The following is a 15,733-nucleotide window of genomic DNA, read 5'->3' as shown; positions in this document are numbered from 1 at the left end:
TTTTTTTTCCTACGCTTTTCCCTCTTTTAGGGGGACAAAACCAGGTCTGAGGCTTCCATCCCAAGCCCAGGATCTGGCTGGGGAGCTGCATTCTTCTGGTGTTGAAATAAGATATTTCAAATTTGTTGTTGGTTTTTTTTGGTTGGTTTTTTTTTGTTTCTTTTTTTTTTTAAGGGTTTAAAGTGCATGAGTTTCCTCAGCTGAGATTGAAACATTCCAGTGGATTTGCAGGGAATTTTTTGTGCTCGTTTTCCCTCGTGGAAGGGGGATGTTGAAATTCGGGGCATTTTGTTCCACTTCACACTGAAGTGTTAAAATCCTGAACGGAACAGAAACTTCCAGGCTCAGCACAGCTCTTTAATTGCCTGGTTAAGCTGATTAAAGTCAGTTCCCAGGCTTTTACATTCCCAGTTTCTGTGCTCCCTGGCTAATAAGACCTCTGCTATCAGGATCTCAAAGCACTTCTAAATCACTGATGGTGTCCAGAAAAGAGCAAAGCCAGAGTTCCCCGGGGGGATGCAGATTCCAGGTGCTGATTCCTCTGCCAGGCACGGAGCACTCAGAGCCACGAGCGGATGTGGAGTCACCTCCCGGGTGATATTCCAGAGCCCTTTGACATCACATTTGGAAAGGGGTCCTAGGAAAGTTCTTTGCAGATGGAAATTGCAGTAGGAGTCAGCAGTGTTGTTTGAAAGGTGGAACAATCACAGGGAAAACTGATTTCCTTGGGGTGTTCCAGTCCAGTCTGTGCTGGTGGGTGCAGTCGGAATCCTTGGAGACGGGGGATAAATGAGGAGTCCAACAGGAATCTCAGGAATGTTGTCTTTTAACCATGGTTTCTGGCAGCTGGGTCACTGCAAGCCCAGTTTGGTGGAACCTTTGTGTCCTTCCCAGCAGAGCAGATGGGGACAGACTGATCCCACATCCAGGAGGGGAGCACTCAGAGGGGGCACTCAGCAGCTCATCCTGCTGAAGGTTTGCCAGGGCTTGCTTGGGATGAGGGGCCTGGGAACCTCACTCAGCCTCCAGGGCAATGTGGTGGAGTCTCCTGCAGTGAGGGTGGGATCGTGGGGGGACACAAACAGGACAGGGGTGACACAGACCCCCCCGTTCCAGCCCCTCCGTTAGTGAGAGGCAGAAGCAGAGCTGCCTGGCAGGCTCTAAAGATCCTTTTTCCCAGGAAATAAACTCCTGCTTATTTATTTCCACGAGTAGGCAGATAAATTCCATCAGCAATTCCATCTGCCAGGAAGAAGAGGAGTTGCTGGAAGAGCTCCTTGTCCAGTGCTGTGCTGTAAGGTCAGCAGAGGAACCCGTCCAGCTCGTGGCAGGGAGCGCGAGCGCTGCGAGCCCCGGCTCCCCTGCAAGGCCCTGTCCTTCCTTCCTCCCCCTTTGCTGCCCTGCAGCAGCTGCCCAAGAGGATCCTTCTGGTGCCAAAGAGATAATCTGAGTTCAGGGGAAGTCTCAGTTTGTGGGGGAATGGTTGTGGAGGGAGCACGCGCTGGCTCTGGCAGCAGAGGGAGTTCACCTTAACAGGAGTTGGGGTTGTGCAGCCTCAGCAGCTGCAGGGGGACCTGAGGGCTCTGTCCAGTGCCTGGAGAGGCTCTGAGAGAGCTGGACAGGGACTGGGGACAAGGGCCAGGGTAAGGGGGAATGGCTGCCCCAGAGGGCAGGGTTAGATGGGATATAAGGGAGAAATTCCTCCCTGGGAGGGTGGGCAGGCCCTGGCACAGGGTGCCCAGAGAAGTCTCCAAGGCCAGCCTGGACAGGGCTTGGGGCACCCTGGGACAGTGGAAGGTGTCCCAGCCATGGCAGGGGCTCTCCAGAGGGTGTGGATGAAGTTTTTCCCAGTCACAGCTCTCGGCAGCAAACACTGAGTTCAGCCAGGGGTGTCACAGGCTCCAACTGCTCCTGCTTTCCACAGCGAGCCGTGCCTGGACAGGTTTGGAGCAGATCCAAGGTGTATTTGCTAATGGAAGAGGAGATCTGAACTCATTTGGTGGATTTTGCATGGCCAAACAGCATTCAGCACCAGGAGATGGGAGATGGGAGCTGTGGGAGCTCCCTGCCCTGCCCAGGGCTCGGTGACACCAGGAACTGTTGGAGGACCTGGGACTGTGTTATTGTCCCTCATCCCAACCAACGAGTTTAACAAACACTGAACGACTCCAGGAGTTCACACGAGGTGATGAGGGATGGGAAAGCAGGAAACAGTGGAGTCCTGAGGAGTTTGCTGTCTGTGTTGTGCTGAGCAGGGTGAGGGCGTGCAAAGGGAACCCCCAGGCAGGGAGCTCCTTTCTGAGGCTGGGGTCAGGCAGGGAAATCCAGCTCCACACGGAGCAGGTCCCTGGGAGCTCTTCAGAGGGGAGCCTGGGGCTCCATCCACTGCTGTGCCAGGGCTCCATGCCCCTGGGAATTGCAGCTCCATGCACCAGGGTTATCAGAGCTCCATGGCCCTGGGAACTGCAGCTCCATGCGCCAGGGTTATCAGAGCTCCATGCACGGGGAGATTTGGGCTCTGTGCATGAAGTGTCAGAGCTCCACACACTGGGGGTATCAGTGCCTCGTGTCCTGGGGTACCAGACCTTCACTGGGGGGCTGGGGGCTCTGGGATAGCTCCATGTCTGGAGTATCAGACCTTCTTGCACCACGAATTTGGGGCTCTGTGCATGGGGATACCAGAGTTCCATGTGCCGGGGGTGTGATGCTCTATGATCCAGCGTACCAGAGCTCCGAATACCGGGATACCGGGGGGACTGGGGCTCAATGCCGCGGGGTACCAGAAGCCCAAATACGGGGTGGACTGGGGCTCAATGCTCTGGGATACCAGAGCTCCAAATACCGGGGGGACTGGGGCTCCAATGCCCCGGGGTGCCAGAGCCCCAAATACCGGGGGTATGGATGCTCAATGCCCCGGGGTACCGGAGCCCCAAATACCGAGGGGCTGGGGCTCCGGTACCCCGGGGTACCAGAGCTCCCGATACTGGGGGCATGGATGCTCCGCACTCCGGGGTACCGGAGCCCCAAATACCGGGGGGACCAGGGCTCAATGCCCCGGGGTACCGGAGCTCCAAACAGCGGGGGGACTGATGCTCAATGCTGCGGGATACCGGAGCTCCGAGTACCGGGGGCACAGATGCTCCATGCCCCGCGGTCCCACACCCGCAGGTCCCCAGGCCACAGCCGCTCCCTGCCCCGGTGCCCGCCCGCTCCGGTGCCGCCCCCGTCCCGCCCCGCCCGGCCCGGCCCGTTCCGGCCTGCGGGGAGCGGAGCGGCGGCGGCGGCTGCGCACGGCGGGGCCGCCATGAGCGACGAGCGGCTGCGCCGGGTGCGCGACCGCGTCCGGCCCTTCCCGGACTTCCCGGAGCCCGGTGTGCTGTTCCGGTGAGACCGGGACGGGAACGGGATGGGATCGGGGAGGAAACTGGGGGTGGAACCAGGACAGGGCATGGGGCCGGGGATGGAGGCAGGACCAGGGCTGGAACGGGATGGGAGCAGGGCTGGAGCCGGGCCGGGGACTCGCTGCCAGCTCCTGTCCGCGCTGCCCATCCCTGGCCCCGGCAGCACCAGGCAGGGCCCTTTCCCCGGCTCGGGAGCCTTTCCTGGGCCCGGGAGCCTTCCCTGGGATCAGGAACCTTCCCCTGGGATCAGGAACCTCCCCTGGGATCAGGAACCTTCCCCAGGCCTCGGGAGCTGAGCATTTCCAGAGCAGTCCCGCAGGTGCCTCACCCCCTGCCCTCCCTCGTTGCAGGGATATCAGCCCCTTGCTGAAGGATCCTGTGGCCTTCAGGACTTTGATTGATCTTCTGGAGGATCATGTGAGGGCGTCTTTCCCGAAAATCGACTTCATTGTGGGTGAGTGCTGGTTGAACAGCCCTGAGCAGTGTGTCCCGGGTGGGAAGAGTGGGGTGGCCCTTGGGGAATGTTGTAGCCCTTGGACACAGAAGTCACCTGAACATTGGCCTTTGTCACAAGGTAACACCAGGACAGTTTCTACCCTTCACCTCCTGCTGTGGTTTTCTGAAATGCTGGTGTGGGATGTGGCAGGTGCCCTTTGACACTTCTGCGCCAGTTGCATAATTCATTGTTAAAAAGGAGGGGGCACACAGAGCCTGCAGTGTCCCCACGCTGTCCCCAGGGCAGGCAGGCCCTGTCCCAGCTGGTTTCCCTCAGGGAGCCTTTCCAGGCCAGCACAAATGGCCTTGGTGGCCAGAACACCTCAGCTCACCTGGCCAGGTGCTGAGGAAGAGGAAGGCAGTGCTTGGGCTGGGCCACAGCCAGAGGGGCACACACCAGACCTGGCCCAGGTGAGATAAGTGAAGTCTGCCCAGAGGTGCAGAGTTCCTGCTCATGTGGCTGGACTGATACCAGGGCCCTGCTGCCTTTATCTCTAAGGAAAAGGGTCAGAGGGGAGGGAAATGGGCTCTTAGGGCCAGCAGCAGCAAATGTGGGTGAGAACAGGAGTGTGGGCTGTGTTTTCAACCCTCAGCAGTGACTTGAAGAGCAAATTGCTTTTAGAATGGGAGGATAAAACAAGGGGGTTGTGCCAAGACCCTCCTCCAGTGAAATGGCTCCAATCTGAGTGATGGGACAAGAGGAAAAGGCCTCAAGTTGTACCTGGGGGGGGGTTAGGTTGGGTATCAGGGAATATTAATTCCCTGAGAGGGTGTGAGGTGTTGGGACCGGCTGCCCAGGGCAGCAGTGGAGTCACCATTCCAAAAAACACGTGGATGTGGCCTTGGTTGGGAAATGGTTGGACTTGATGGTGTTGGAGGCGTTTTCCAAGGTGAATGATTCCTGATTGCCTGTTCCCTGTTCCTGCTGTGCCCCCAGGCCTGGACTCCCGGGGGTTCCTCATCGGGACCCCCCTGGCGCAGAGGTTGGGCATCGGCTTCGTGCCCGTGCGGAAAAAGGGGAAACTGCCTGGTGCCACTGAATCCATCTCCTACAGCCTGGAATACGGCAAGGCAAGGCCTGGGAGCAGCAGGGGCTCACGCTGGGGGTCCAGGGGGGCTAAACCCGCGGGGAGGGGGTCCCAGGCCGGGTTCTGATGACCTGGCACCAGCCCTGGGAGCGGCGCTGAGCCGCGGCCGCTCCGTTTGTGCCCACGGGTGATGTTCGGTGCTGTGCTGTGATTCTTCTCGGGGGGGTGGTGCTCAGACCTGGTGCTAAATGGCTTTCTTTGGCTTGAATCCAGGGGCATGACCACGGAGAGTGTCCCCACTCTGGCAGTAAGTGCTGTAAGTCAGAGCTGTCCCGCATGGCTTCCCCCATCCCGCCCCGTAACCCGCGGCTGCTCCGGGGGCTGAGCCTCAGCCTGTGCTACTCCCACTAGGAACTAACAGCAGCAGAACCCCCAAAGCCAGGCCTAAGCCATGAGGATTGTTTGGGCCAACTGAGCTCATGTGACGCATCCAAACAGGTGCCAGTTTGGATCTGGCTCTAGGCAGAGCTCCCCAGTGCATGACAGGAGATTTTCCTCGCTGGAGAGCTGCTCTGGGATAAGATTCCACCATAACTCACACAATGAAAGTTCAGGATCTTGGTGTGCCAGCAGGTTGGCCCAGCAATCCCCTCCCTGCTCTGTGTTTCTGTGGCGCTCCCCTGTAGCTGGAATTTGTGGGGTTTTTGGGATTTTAGGTGCTGAGTGTTTATGCTGATGTCTCTGAGGACTTGTCTGTGTTCCAGCATGAACCAGCAGCTCGTGAGGGGCTTCTCTCCAAGGCCAGACTAAACCAAAGCTGCTCTTTGCTCCCTGCAGGCTGAGCTGGAAGTCCAGAGCGATGCTGTGGAGCCAGGACAGAAAGTGGTGATTGTGGATGACCTGCTGGCAACTGGAGGTGAGGGAAGCACGAGTGATCCTGTACACCTGAGTGCATGCAATCATGGAATGGCTGGGGGGATAAATCTGGAGGTGAGGGAAGCACGAGTGATCCTGTACACCTGTGTGCATGCAATCATGGAATGGCTGGGGGGGGATAAATCCCATCCAGCCCCACCCCTGCCATGGCAGGGACACTTTGTGTCTATCCCAGGCTGCTCCAAGCCACATCCAGCCTGGCCTTGGGCACTGCCAGGGGTATCCACACCTCTCTGTACCCTCAGCCTGGCAGCAGCAGGGGTGGCTGTGGGCTGGGGGTGCCCCTGGAGTGAGGATGTTTCTGCTCCCCTCCACAGGTACCATGCGTGCTGCCTGCGAGCTGCTGAAGAGGCTGAAGGCTGAAATCCTGGAGTGCCTGGTGATCATAGAGCTGAAAGCCCTGAAAGGGTCAGAAAAGCTCAACTCCATCCCTTTCTACTCCCTGCTGCAGTATGACTGAGCAGCAGCAGGGAGGAGGGAGCACTGGGAACAAGTCTGGGGCTGTGTGTAGTGACTGGCTGTCACAGGGGGGTGGGGAGGGGGTTAAACACAGGTTTTGAGCATGGCCAGATGCTCCCCAATCCTAAATTTCCCAAGCACTGTGTTGAGTATAATGATCCCTTTTGGAGTTCATCCTTTCAGGAAGAACAGGCAGATTGACTGGGGGGGATGGAGACCCAGATGCAGCTTCTGTGAATCTGTGGTTTTTAGGAGACCAAAGTGACAATATTGCTGCTGAGGCAGGAGAGCTCTGCCAGGGCACCAGCATCCCCTGGGCTGGGCTGTCAGCCTCCAAGGAACCTGCTGAAAAATTCCCAAAGAAACACAGGAGATGGGCAAAAAGCAATTATTTCTGTAAAGGACAAATCCTGCTGTATTTGACCTCGGGATGGGCTGGTGCTCTGTGCTGTCACTCACACCAGAATAAGCTGCTCTTACACCAGGGCTGTGCTTGTTCAGGAGAATGAGGTGCTTGCTGTGTCCTTAAATCAGGATGGTGCTGCTGTGGGATGAGCCCAGTCAGTGTTTTCCTTCCCTGGACACCACAGGCACCTTTTGTTCAGCACAATTCCCCATCTCCTGCACCACATCCCACTCCTGTGCTGCTGCTTCCCCTCTGCTGGGCTGTGCTGGGCCATCAGAGCCCGCCCTGGTGGGAGTTTGGTGCCAGGTGAGGCCCCAGGAGAGGTGTTGCAGTGGTCTCAGGTGTGTGAGGGGGGTTTGAGATGCTTCCTCCAGCACGGTTCAGTTTGCTCACAGCTAAATCCCTGTGTGCCAAAACTTCCACAAGCCTGAAACCATCAGGGACTGTGTCCCTGGCCCAGCAGGGACTGGACTCATGGGTAAAATAAATATTGATGTATTTTTATATTTCCTAAGCTGTCTCAGAGCTGTTCTTGCAGTGGCTGAAGCTGTCAATGACCCTTGGCAGTGTCTCCCTGCAGCCCCAGCTGGTCAGTGGGGCAAGGCTGTGCTGTGACTCTCCCTAATCCCCCAAATGCTTGGAATTGTTTCCCAGAGAGCATTCAGGTACCTTTTCTTTACTTTGCACCCACCTCTGGCTGCAGAGGCTTGGTCAGCTCAGCTCCCCTTCCCCATCCAGCACCTGGGACCACCTCCCAGCCAGCCCCATCCACTTGGAAGGACCATTCCAGCTATTTCCATCCCCATCTACCGAAAAGCCCCTTCAGCACTGCTCAGTTTGCACTGAGGAATTCCCTGGGCACCAGGCTGCCCCAGGGGAGCCAGGGCAGGCAGCACCTCACAGCCTTGGCACCAGGACAGGGTCCCTGCTGCGGGGGAGGAGGGAAAATCAATTCCACCCCAGAGAGCCATGGAAAGCAGCTGCGTGCTGGGGAAGCAGCGTCAGCCCCGCCAGTGCCAGCAGGTGACATCAGGGAACGTGGGGACGGTGCCTTGGGCCCGGCTGGGCTGCCAGCAGCCCCTGATGTCATCTGCTTGGGGAGACCAGGCTGGGCAGGGGCAGCTTCCAGGTGGGAGAAGGGTTCCTCATCCCGAGGAGCAGAAGGGTTTCGTCCCGAGGAGCAGGAGGGTTTCGTCCCGAGGAGCAGGAGGGTCTCGTCCCGAGGAGCAGGAGGGTTTCATCCCGAGGAGCAGAAGGGTTTCATCCCAAGGAGCAGAACAGGAGCTGGCTGGGAGCTCTCCTGGGATGTGAGTGTGGCTGCCAGGCTGCTGATTCCAGCTTCTTTCCAGTCCTGCTCCTCTCCAGCTGCTGCAATCCAGCTCCTTCCCACCACAGTGAGGTCCCTGAGCATGGCTGAGAGCCCAGCCTGCCTCAGGAGCCCCCAGCCTCACACCCAGCCCCTGGATTGGGGTTAAGCCCTTCTCCTCCTCCCTGGAAACTGGGCACAGCTGGGCTGCACAGGCGAGCACGGCCTGGAGGAGGAGGAAGAGGAGGAGGAAGGCCTCTTGCTCCCTCAGGAAGTGCTGTGGGATCTCAGCTGCTGCCAGGTGAGGAATCTGCCCAGGAGCAGCATAGGATGAGAGGATGAGGGAGCCCCCTCTCCCTGCAGGTCCCTGGTGTCCCCAGCTCCAGCCAGGCTTGGGGAGCAGTGTGAGGTGTGTCTGACATGGCCCTGGGCAGCTCCCACCCCGACTTGGGCACAGAGCCAGCCCAGAACCTCTGTGCCATCCTCACCCTCTTTGTCCCTCTTCCCAAGCCACTTCAGTCTGAGTGGCCTGGGACTTCCCCTGGGAAAAACCAGCCCTGGATCCCTGTCAGCCCTGCCTGCCCCTGTCCCTGCAGCAGCTGCTCCCCCAGCCCCATCTACAAAAGCTGCATTCAGCTCCCTGCAAACCCACGCTCACTTTTTCCAGTGAGTTTTTCTCCAGGAGCTGGATGAGGAGCCAGCCCTTCCCGGCGCCAATTGCCATGGAGAACCACGAGACAGGCAGCAAGGAAGAGCACTGGGTTAACACAAGTCAACTATATTTAAAACATTTAATACAAATGTGTTTTGACAAGTCCTGCAGTTGTTTCCAGTGAGGACTGGAAGATGCGTTTTCCCTCCCCTAAAAACAGAACGAGGCCCGAAGCTCCAGAAACATCAATTTGTGACTTTTCTCTCACTCCTTCCTGCCTGTCACGCTCTCAGCCTGCCCTGTTCTGCCTTCACCCCACCAGGACCCAGTTAATGGAAGAAACCTCTGAAATTGGACCTTCAGGAGACCCCTCATGCATTGAACCTTCAGGAGAACCAGGAAAGGGAGAAGAAAAGGTTCCTCAGGTTAGGATTTATCACCACCCCAGGACATGGGATTGCTCCAGGACTAGGGGACCTACACTCCTGACAGCTCCCACCACAGGATCAGTTAAATTAAGGCATTTTGCCCTTCCTCAGCCACCCGAGGACAAGCCTCCCTCCAGCCCACCCCAGAACCCAGAGCACTGTCGGGATTTGCTACATTCGAGGAGATTGCACAGAAAAAACCCCAGCCCTGAGGGGAGCTCAGAGGGCTCCAGCCTCCTTGGCCGCCTTGTTGAGCCTCTCGGTGACGAGGCCCAGGTCCTTCTCTTTGTCCAGCTTGACGTAGACGTCCGTCCTGAGGGCGTGGACACCCACCCAGTCGGGCAGGAGCTCCGCAAAGAGCCGCACGTGTTTCTCCATCTCACCTGCAGCCGGGAGCAGCGGGGTCAGCACCGGGCTTCCCACAGCCCCTTCCTCCTCCCTCAGAGACCCCCCCCAAAATCCCTACCTGGTGCCACCAGCTCGGGGCAGCTGTCAGCCAGGCGGGCGCAGAGCAGCTCCATGCTGAGCGCCGGCTTCTTCTCGGCCACGAAGACGCCGCGCAGGAGGCGCGCCATGGCCGGCAGCCGCGCCAGCCGCGCCGCCCGCTGCTCCTGCCGCGCGTCCCGCGTCAGCAGCGCCGCCAGCCGCGCCGCCTCCTTCGCCCGCACCTGACACGGGGACACCCACCCTGAGCGCGGGCAGCAGCCCCAGGGGATGGGCTGGGTACAGGGAGCACCCCCAGGGGACGGGCTGGGCACAGGGGCCACCCCCAGGGGACAGGCTGGGTACAGGGAGCACCTCCAGGGGACAGGCTGGGCACAGGGAGCACCCTCAGCCCCAGCACAGAGCGACTCACCCGCTCCAGCAGCCCCTGGGACACCCACCCTGAGCGCGGGCAGCAGCCCCAGGGGATGGGCTGGGTACAGGGAGCACCCCCAGGGGATGGGCTGGGTACAGGGAGCACCCCCAGGGGATGGGCTGGGCATGGGCAGCACCCCCAGGGGACGGGCTGGGCATGGGCAGCACCCCCAGGGGACGGGCTGGGTACAGGGAGCACCCCCAGGGGACGGGCTGGGCACAGGGGCCACCCCCAGGGGACAGGCTGGGTACAGGGAGCACCTCCAGGGGACGGGCTGGGCACAGGGAGCACCCTCAGCCCCAGCACAGAGCGACTCACCCGCTCCAGCAGCCCCTGGGACACCCACCCTGAGCACGGGCAGCGCCCCCAGCCCCGTGTGAGGCCCAGCACAGTGACTCACCCGCTCCAGCAGCCCCTGGGACACCCCTCTGAGTGCGCTGGAGGTGCTGGCAGGGGCTGGGGCTTTGGAAAGTGCCGGCTCCCCCGCACTGGCTTCGGCCGTTCTGAGGGCCAGGTTGGCAAGAGCTTTTTCCATCTGCTCATGTGGAAGAGGGAGGAGGAGTTGGGTTACAGTTCAGGCTGGAGGAAGGAGAAGTTTCCCCTCTGCCGCCCCCGCTGTCACCCGGCAGCCCAGGATCCCAGCCCAGTGATCCTGATCCATCCTGCCTGCACACAGGAGCTTGGGGGGCTTCATAGAATGGTCTGGGTGGGAAAGGACTGGAAGCTCTTCTCATTTGCAGCCCCCTGCCATGGCAGGGACACCTTCCACTAGCCCAGATTGTTCCAAGCCCTAATGTCCAGCCTGGCCTTGGGCACTTCCAGGGCTCCAGGGGCAGCCACAGCTGTTCTGGGCACCCTGTGCCAGGGCCTGCCCACCCTCCCAGCCAGGAATTCCTTCCCAGTATCTCATCTAACCCTGCCCTCTGGCAGTGGGAAGCCACCCACACCTTCCCAGAGGTGGCACAGACAGAGCCAGGCCCTGGCCCTGGCTCACCTTGGGGCTCAGCATCCCCCGGGCCGTGCTCAGCACCTCCTGGGCCGTGCTCAGCCTGTCCTCCTGCGGCGGCCGCGGCAGCTCCGCGGGGCTGATGTCTGGCACCTCATCCACGTTGAAGCGGGGATGCCACCGGGTCAGCTTCTCCTCTGGCACCACCATGGGAGGGCTGAGGGCAGCCAGGAATGCCTGGAGAAGGGTGAGAGCTGTGTCATGGCACCAGGAATGCAGAGGCAGCCACTGCCCTGCGCTCCCAGCACAGCTTGGTGACACAGGGAGCGAATTCAGAGCCCGCCTCCAAGAGGAACCTCCGTGTCCTTCAGCCTGGATGGCACCAGTGACAACCCCAGAGCAGGCAGGGGGTGCCAGGCGCCCCTCACCTTGTGGTGCTCCCTGACAATGTTGACCAGGTTGCGGTGGAATTCCCTCCGGCGCTCCAGCAGCCGCGACGCCGACAGGTGCGGGCGCCCATCCACCTTCTCCTCTGCCAGGAGGGACACGAGTGTCACCCACAGAGCCCAGCAGGGCACAAACCACGGCAGCCTCGGGAAGGACAGGACCAGAGCCCTGCCATGGAGCTGAGTCGCTGCCTCAGGACATTCTCCCTCCTGTCCCAAACCTGTTTCCCACTTCCAACACGTTCAGGGGATCCATTTAATGGACCAAGCAGAGCATCCCTATGGATTCAGGGATCAGCCAGGACCGAGCGTACCCCAAAACCATCCATACCTTCCCCCAGGACTGGCTCCAGCGTGAGCTGATACTCAGACTTCTTCCCGCCGCTGCCGAAGGTGGGGACGTTCTTCTCCTGGCGCAGCCGGTACGAGCTGGGATACACAGCCTTGATCTGCCCCAGGTGCTGCTCCTCAAACTGCCTGTGACGGCACCACAGGGGTTGGGAATGCCCAGAGCTGCAGCTGGGGCCCCGAAAGGGGCTGCTGGGGCCCCGAAAGGGGATGCTGGGACCCCGAAAGGGGATGCTGGGACCCCGAAAGGGGCCAGCTCACCTGCGCATCATGTCCTGCACGCCCTGCTTGACCTTGGCGAAGGTGACGGTCTCGGCGCGGTTGAAGAGCATCCCGGTGATGGTGTCCACGCTGCGGAACATCTCTGCCAGCACCCGGAACTTGTAGGGCAGCGTCAGCCCCGGGGGCAGCTCCTGGGCCAGCGTGTGGAAGCGCTGGTACGCCGGGGGCTTCTGCCTGCAGGGAAGGACAGGACGGGGTCAGGGCCCTGCTGCTGACACCGTGCCCGCCTCCCACCCCATCCCAAAGCCCTTCTCTGGGGTGGTATTGGGGTCACGTCACCTGTGACATTGGTGTCACAACGCTCAGAGTCCCCACAGCCCTCAGACCCCCACAAAACCACTTCAGGGCTGTGGCAGCCCCCTCAAACCCCCCCTGCAGCTGCTCCTCACCCGGTCTCTGCCCCCGGAGCTGCTGCCCCGGTGTCCCCAGCCCCGGTGGCCCCGGTGTCCCCGGTGGCCGCTCTCCTCTGCCGGATGCGCAGCTCCAGCTGCCGCACACGCTCCAGGCGGCTCCGCAGGTCACTGCTGGTCCCGCTGGGGACAGAGGGGACCTGGCCCGGCACCTTCATCCTCTGCAGGCGGCCCTGCAGCTCAGCCACGTCCTCCTGGGCAGGGAGGGGACACAGGGTCAGAGCGGGACACGCGGCACCGAATCCACCCGCGCCGGGAGCAGAGCCGGGATCAGCCCGTACCCGCTGCAGGCGCCGGGCCGGCCCCGGGGATCCTGGGCTGGGCTCTGTCCCCGTGTCCTGCCCACGGCACGGGGAGCCGCTGGTGCTGGCCGGGGGAGACGCGGCCGGGGCCCGTGACAGCGGTGTCGGGGGTCGAGGAGTGGCCAGAGGCGAGGAGCTGGTGACCTGCAAGAGAGGGGAGAGTTAGGGACTGTCCGGGGAGCTCACCCACCGGGATCCCTTCCCCTGTGCCCCCCGAGGTCTTGCACGGGGAGGGGAGCCATAGAAGCGTCTGCAATGGGGGCAGGGGGCAAGCCCGGGGGGCTGAGGGGGGCGAGTTTTGGGGTTCGCGCACTTGGGGCAGGGGTAAGTCCGGGTTCCGGGTGAGGGGGGGATTGTGAATCAGGAGAAGGGGAGGCAAGTTTGGGGGGTCCTGCAGGGGGAAAAGGGATCGAACGCGGGGCTGTTGTTTTCTGGTTCCACACGCACCCATCCGCTCGCCCACCCCTTTATCCTCCCCCATCCCATTTCAGGGCCGCACCGCAGAGGAAGCGGCGCATCCCCGACCCCGCCATGTCCCTACCGCTCCCGGAGACCCCGGCTGCGCATCCCGGGGCAGCTCCAGCCTCTTCCGTGCTGACTTCCCGCTCCGTTCCCCGAGCCGGGCCCCGACCGGTGACCCCGCTTCCATCTCCCGGCGGCTCCGTTTCCTGCCCGCCAGGCCCCGCAGCGCCGGGGAGCCCCCGCGGGCCGGGGTGCGCGGCGAGCCAGGCAGCGGCAGCGAGCGGCCGCTGAGCCCCGCCGGGACACCATCCTCATCCTCCCGGTGCACCGGGGAACCGGCGAGGGCGGCCTTGAGCAGGCGGCCGCCGCTGCGCTTGCCCGGGGCTCCGGTGGTCCCTTTTGTCTGGCCGAAGAAGTCGGTGAGGCGGAGCTGGGCCATGGCCACGGTCCCGGTCGCGGTCCCGGTTCCGATCCCGGTCCTGGTTCTGATCCCGATCCCGATCCCGGTCCCGGTTCCGATCCCGATCCCGCTCCCAGGAACACGTGGGGCCGGTCCCGCGCGCTTCTCTCTTGGCGGGAGCCCGCGCGCCGAGACCCCGCCCACCGGGGGGCGGGCAGCGATCACGTGATGCGGGTTTGGCGCCACTCGGCTCTTAAAGGGGCCGCGCCCCTCGGAGCGGTGCTGCACGTGGGGGTCCGGGGGGACCGGGACAGCTCCAGGGGGAACCGGGACAGCTCCGGGGGACGGGGGGCTCCGGCCTCGCTGGGTCTGGGACCAGCGACCAGCTGAAGCGCCACGGGCAGGGATGGAGGTTGCCAACCCCGGCTGGGGCCGATGGGGGAAAAGCTGGGAGTTTCCATTGGAATTGTGCTGGTGGTCACCTCCTGATCTGCTCTTCCCAGTGCACGTGGGGCCAATATCTGACTTGGAGCTCCACGGTGGCATGGGGACCCTCCAGGGTGCAGCCATGGGAACGAGAGGCTGTGGGGCACCTGCGTTGTCCCCCTGCCCGCCATTCCCTGCCCTGTGCTGTTGGCAGTGCCCGGAGCTGGGAGAAGCCTCTGGCCCATCACTGCCGGACCAGGCACTCAGCCGTGCCCACAGCACTTTATGGAGCCTCATGTGTCTCCCCCATCCCTCGTAAAACCTGAGCGAGGCTGGCAGAGTGCAGCAGGGCCGGATCCAGGCGGGCAGGGCAGGGCTCTGGGGTGCCATTCCCGGTGCCCATTTGCTTCCACAGCCTCCATTCCCTGCCTGGCTGCGCGTGCTCGGGGCTGCTGCGGGTGCTGCACCACCCTTTCCTGGATCCCTGCTGGTTGGGGGTGCAGTGGGGTGTGGGCAGGGGCAATTCCCATCTCCAAACATGGTGTTAGTGCTGAACTTCACGTCTTTGTGCTGACCAATGTTTCATTTACACGAGCAGCTCCCTCCGGATCCCAGTGCCGAGGGTGGAAGCAGCTGAATCCCCGTGATAAGGATGCTGCCCCGAGGGGCTGTGCCCACTGAGCCCATGGATCCACACACTGGGGAACTGTCAGGCCCATCCTGTGCCCACTGAACCCATGGATCCACACACTGGGGAACTGTCAGGCCCATCCTGTGCCCACTGAACCCATGGATCCACACACTGGGGAACTGTCAGACCCATCCTGTGCCCACTGAATCCATGGATCCACACACTGGGAAACTGTCAGACCCATCCTGTGCCCACTGAATCCATGGATCCACACACTGGGGAACCGTCAGACCCATCCTGGGGAGCCATCAGGCCCATCCTGTGCCCACTGAACCCAGGGATCCACACACTGGGGGCCATCAGGCCCATCCTGCTTTGGGGGTTCTGGGTGGGCAGGGGTGCCTGGATGGGGCTTGGGCACATTTGGGGTGGGGAGAAGAGGCCCTGGAATTCTGGAGGGAGCCCAGGAGAGAGTGGGGAGCAGTCTGGCAGTGTGCCAGCTGGATGCCAGTTTATGAACCGTGTTGGGAAAACAAGCTCAGGGGAGCCAAGGAATGTGGAGAATTTCATGGGCTGATGGTTCCTGTTGGAGGTTGGTGGTTACCAGCACTGCCAGGTGTCACCAGCCACACTGCCCATGCCACCAGCTGTGCCTGACACCTGCCCACTGGGATTTGGGACTGAGACAGCCCAGCTCCAGGTGTGACCTGGGCTCCCAATTCCATGGGGGTATGGGTCTGCATCTGGCTCTGCAGTGGGCACTGAGCTCTGGGAATGTGGGACTGTGGGTCCAGCTCCAGGAAAAGGGGATCATTCCCCAGTGCCAGGGATCATGGACCCAGCTCCAGGAACTAGGGATGATTCCCCAGTGCCAGGGATCATGGACCCAGCTCCAGGAACTAGGGATGATTCCCCAGTGCCAGGGATCATGGATCCAGCTCCAGGAACAGGGGATCATTCCCCAGTGCCAGGGATCATGGACCCAGCTCCACGGCTGCACATCAACCCCTCGCAAGCTCCCTGCTCCATGCAGCAGCTCTGAGCCCTGGTATCAACAACAAACATTCAACAAAAACAAGTTCTGACTTCTTCACTTCTTCATTTCATTTT

General features: G+C 61.4%; 2 protein-coding genes across 4 annotated transcripts; one reads left to right on the top strand and one right to left on the bottom strand.

Moving 5' to 3' along the window:
* Positions 1–2,220: 2,220 nt before the first annotated feature.
* APRT (adenine phosphoribosyltransferase) lies at positions 2,221–7,239 on the top strand. 3 transcript variants are annotated; one of them, XR_013184074.1, is made up of 6 exons: positions 2,221–3,384; positions 3,752–3,855; positions 4,834–4,967; positions 5,198–5,231; positions 5,762–5,840; positions 6,178–6,238. XR_013184074.1 is itself a non-coding variant. In XM_054641022.2 (5 exons), exons 1-5 carry the CDS (start codon positions 2,474–2,476, stop codon positions 6,318–6,320), a joined length of 1,371 nt encoding a protein of 456 aa, XP_054496997.2. In that variant the 5' UTR covers positions 2,225–2,473; the 3' UTR covers positions 6,321–7,239. The 3 variants fall into 3 exon arrangements, 1 of the variants encoding a protein (XP_054496997.2); XR_013184073.1 differs by having other exon boundaries at positions 5,198–5,240; positions 6,178–6,237; XM_054641022.2 differs by lacking the exon at positions 5,198–5,231 and having other exon boundaries at positions 2,225–3,384; positions 6,178–7,239.
* A 1,531-nt stretch (positions 7,240–8,770) lies between these two features.
* CDT1 (chromatin licensing and DNA replication factor 1) lies at positions 8,771–13,728 on the bottom strand. Its single transcript, XM_054641012.2, has 10 exons — positions 13,246–13,728; positions 12,684–12,848; positions 12,382–12,596; positions 11,972–12,166; positions 11,694–11,839; positions 11,345–11,448; positions 10,965–11,153; positions 10,371–10,505; positions 9,578–9,779; positions 8,771–9,494 (listed from the first exon to the last, which is right to left on the bottom strand). The coding sequence occupies exons 1-10, from the start codon at positions 13,603–13,605 to the stop codon at positions 9,331–9,333; spliced, it is 1,875 nt and encodes a 624-aa protein (XP_054496987.2). The 5' UTR covers positions 13,606–13,728; the 3' UTR covers positions 8,771–9,330.
* Between the last annotated feature and the right edge of the window lie 2,005 nt (positions 13,729–15,733).

The sequence above is a fragment of the Agelaius phoeniceus genome, chromosome 12 (assembly GCF_051311805.1).
Source record: "Agelaius phoeniceus isolate bAgePho1 chromosome 12, bAgePho1.hap1, whole genome shotgun sequence".
Lineage (NCBI taxonomy): Eukaryota > Metazoa > Chordata > Aves > Passeriformes > Icteridae > Agelaius > Agelaius phoeniceus.
Note: the sequence above shows the minus strand (reverse complement) of the source record. Positions and strands in the feature narration are given on the sequence as shown.

Excerpts from the sequence above, each read along its gene's own strand:
- CDT1 (XM_054641012.2), bottom strand. The coding sequence starts at position 13,605 with ATGGCCCAGCTCCGCCTCACCGACTTCTTCGGCCAGACAAAAGGGACC. Across the intron at positions 11,840-11,971 it reads GTGCAGGACATGATGCGCAG|GCAGTTTGAGGAGCAGCACC; the intron begins GTGAGCTGGCCC and ends GTGCCGTCACAG. Across the intron at positions 11,449-11,693 it reads GGAGCCAGTCCTGGGGGAAG|AGGAGAAGGTGGATGGGCGC; the intron begins GTATGGATGGTT and ends CCCTCCTGGCAG.
- APRT (XM_054641022.2), top strand. The coding sequence starts at position 2,474 with ATGCGCCAGGGTTATCAGAGCTCCATGCACGGGGAGATTTGGGCTCTG. Across the intron at positions 3,385-3,751 it reads GAGCCCGGTGTGCTGTTCCG|GGATATCAGCCCCTTGCTGA; the intron begins GTGAGACCGGGA and ends CCCTCGTTGCAG. Across the intron at positions 4,968-5,761 it reads ACAGCCTGGAATACGGCAAG|GCTGAGCTGGAAGTCCAGAG; the intron begins GCAAGGCCTGGG and ends TGCTCCCTGCAG.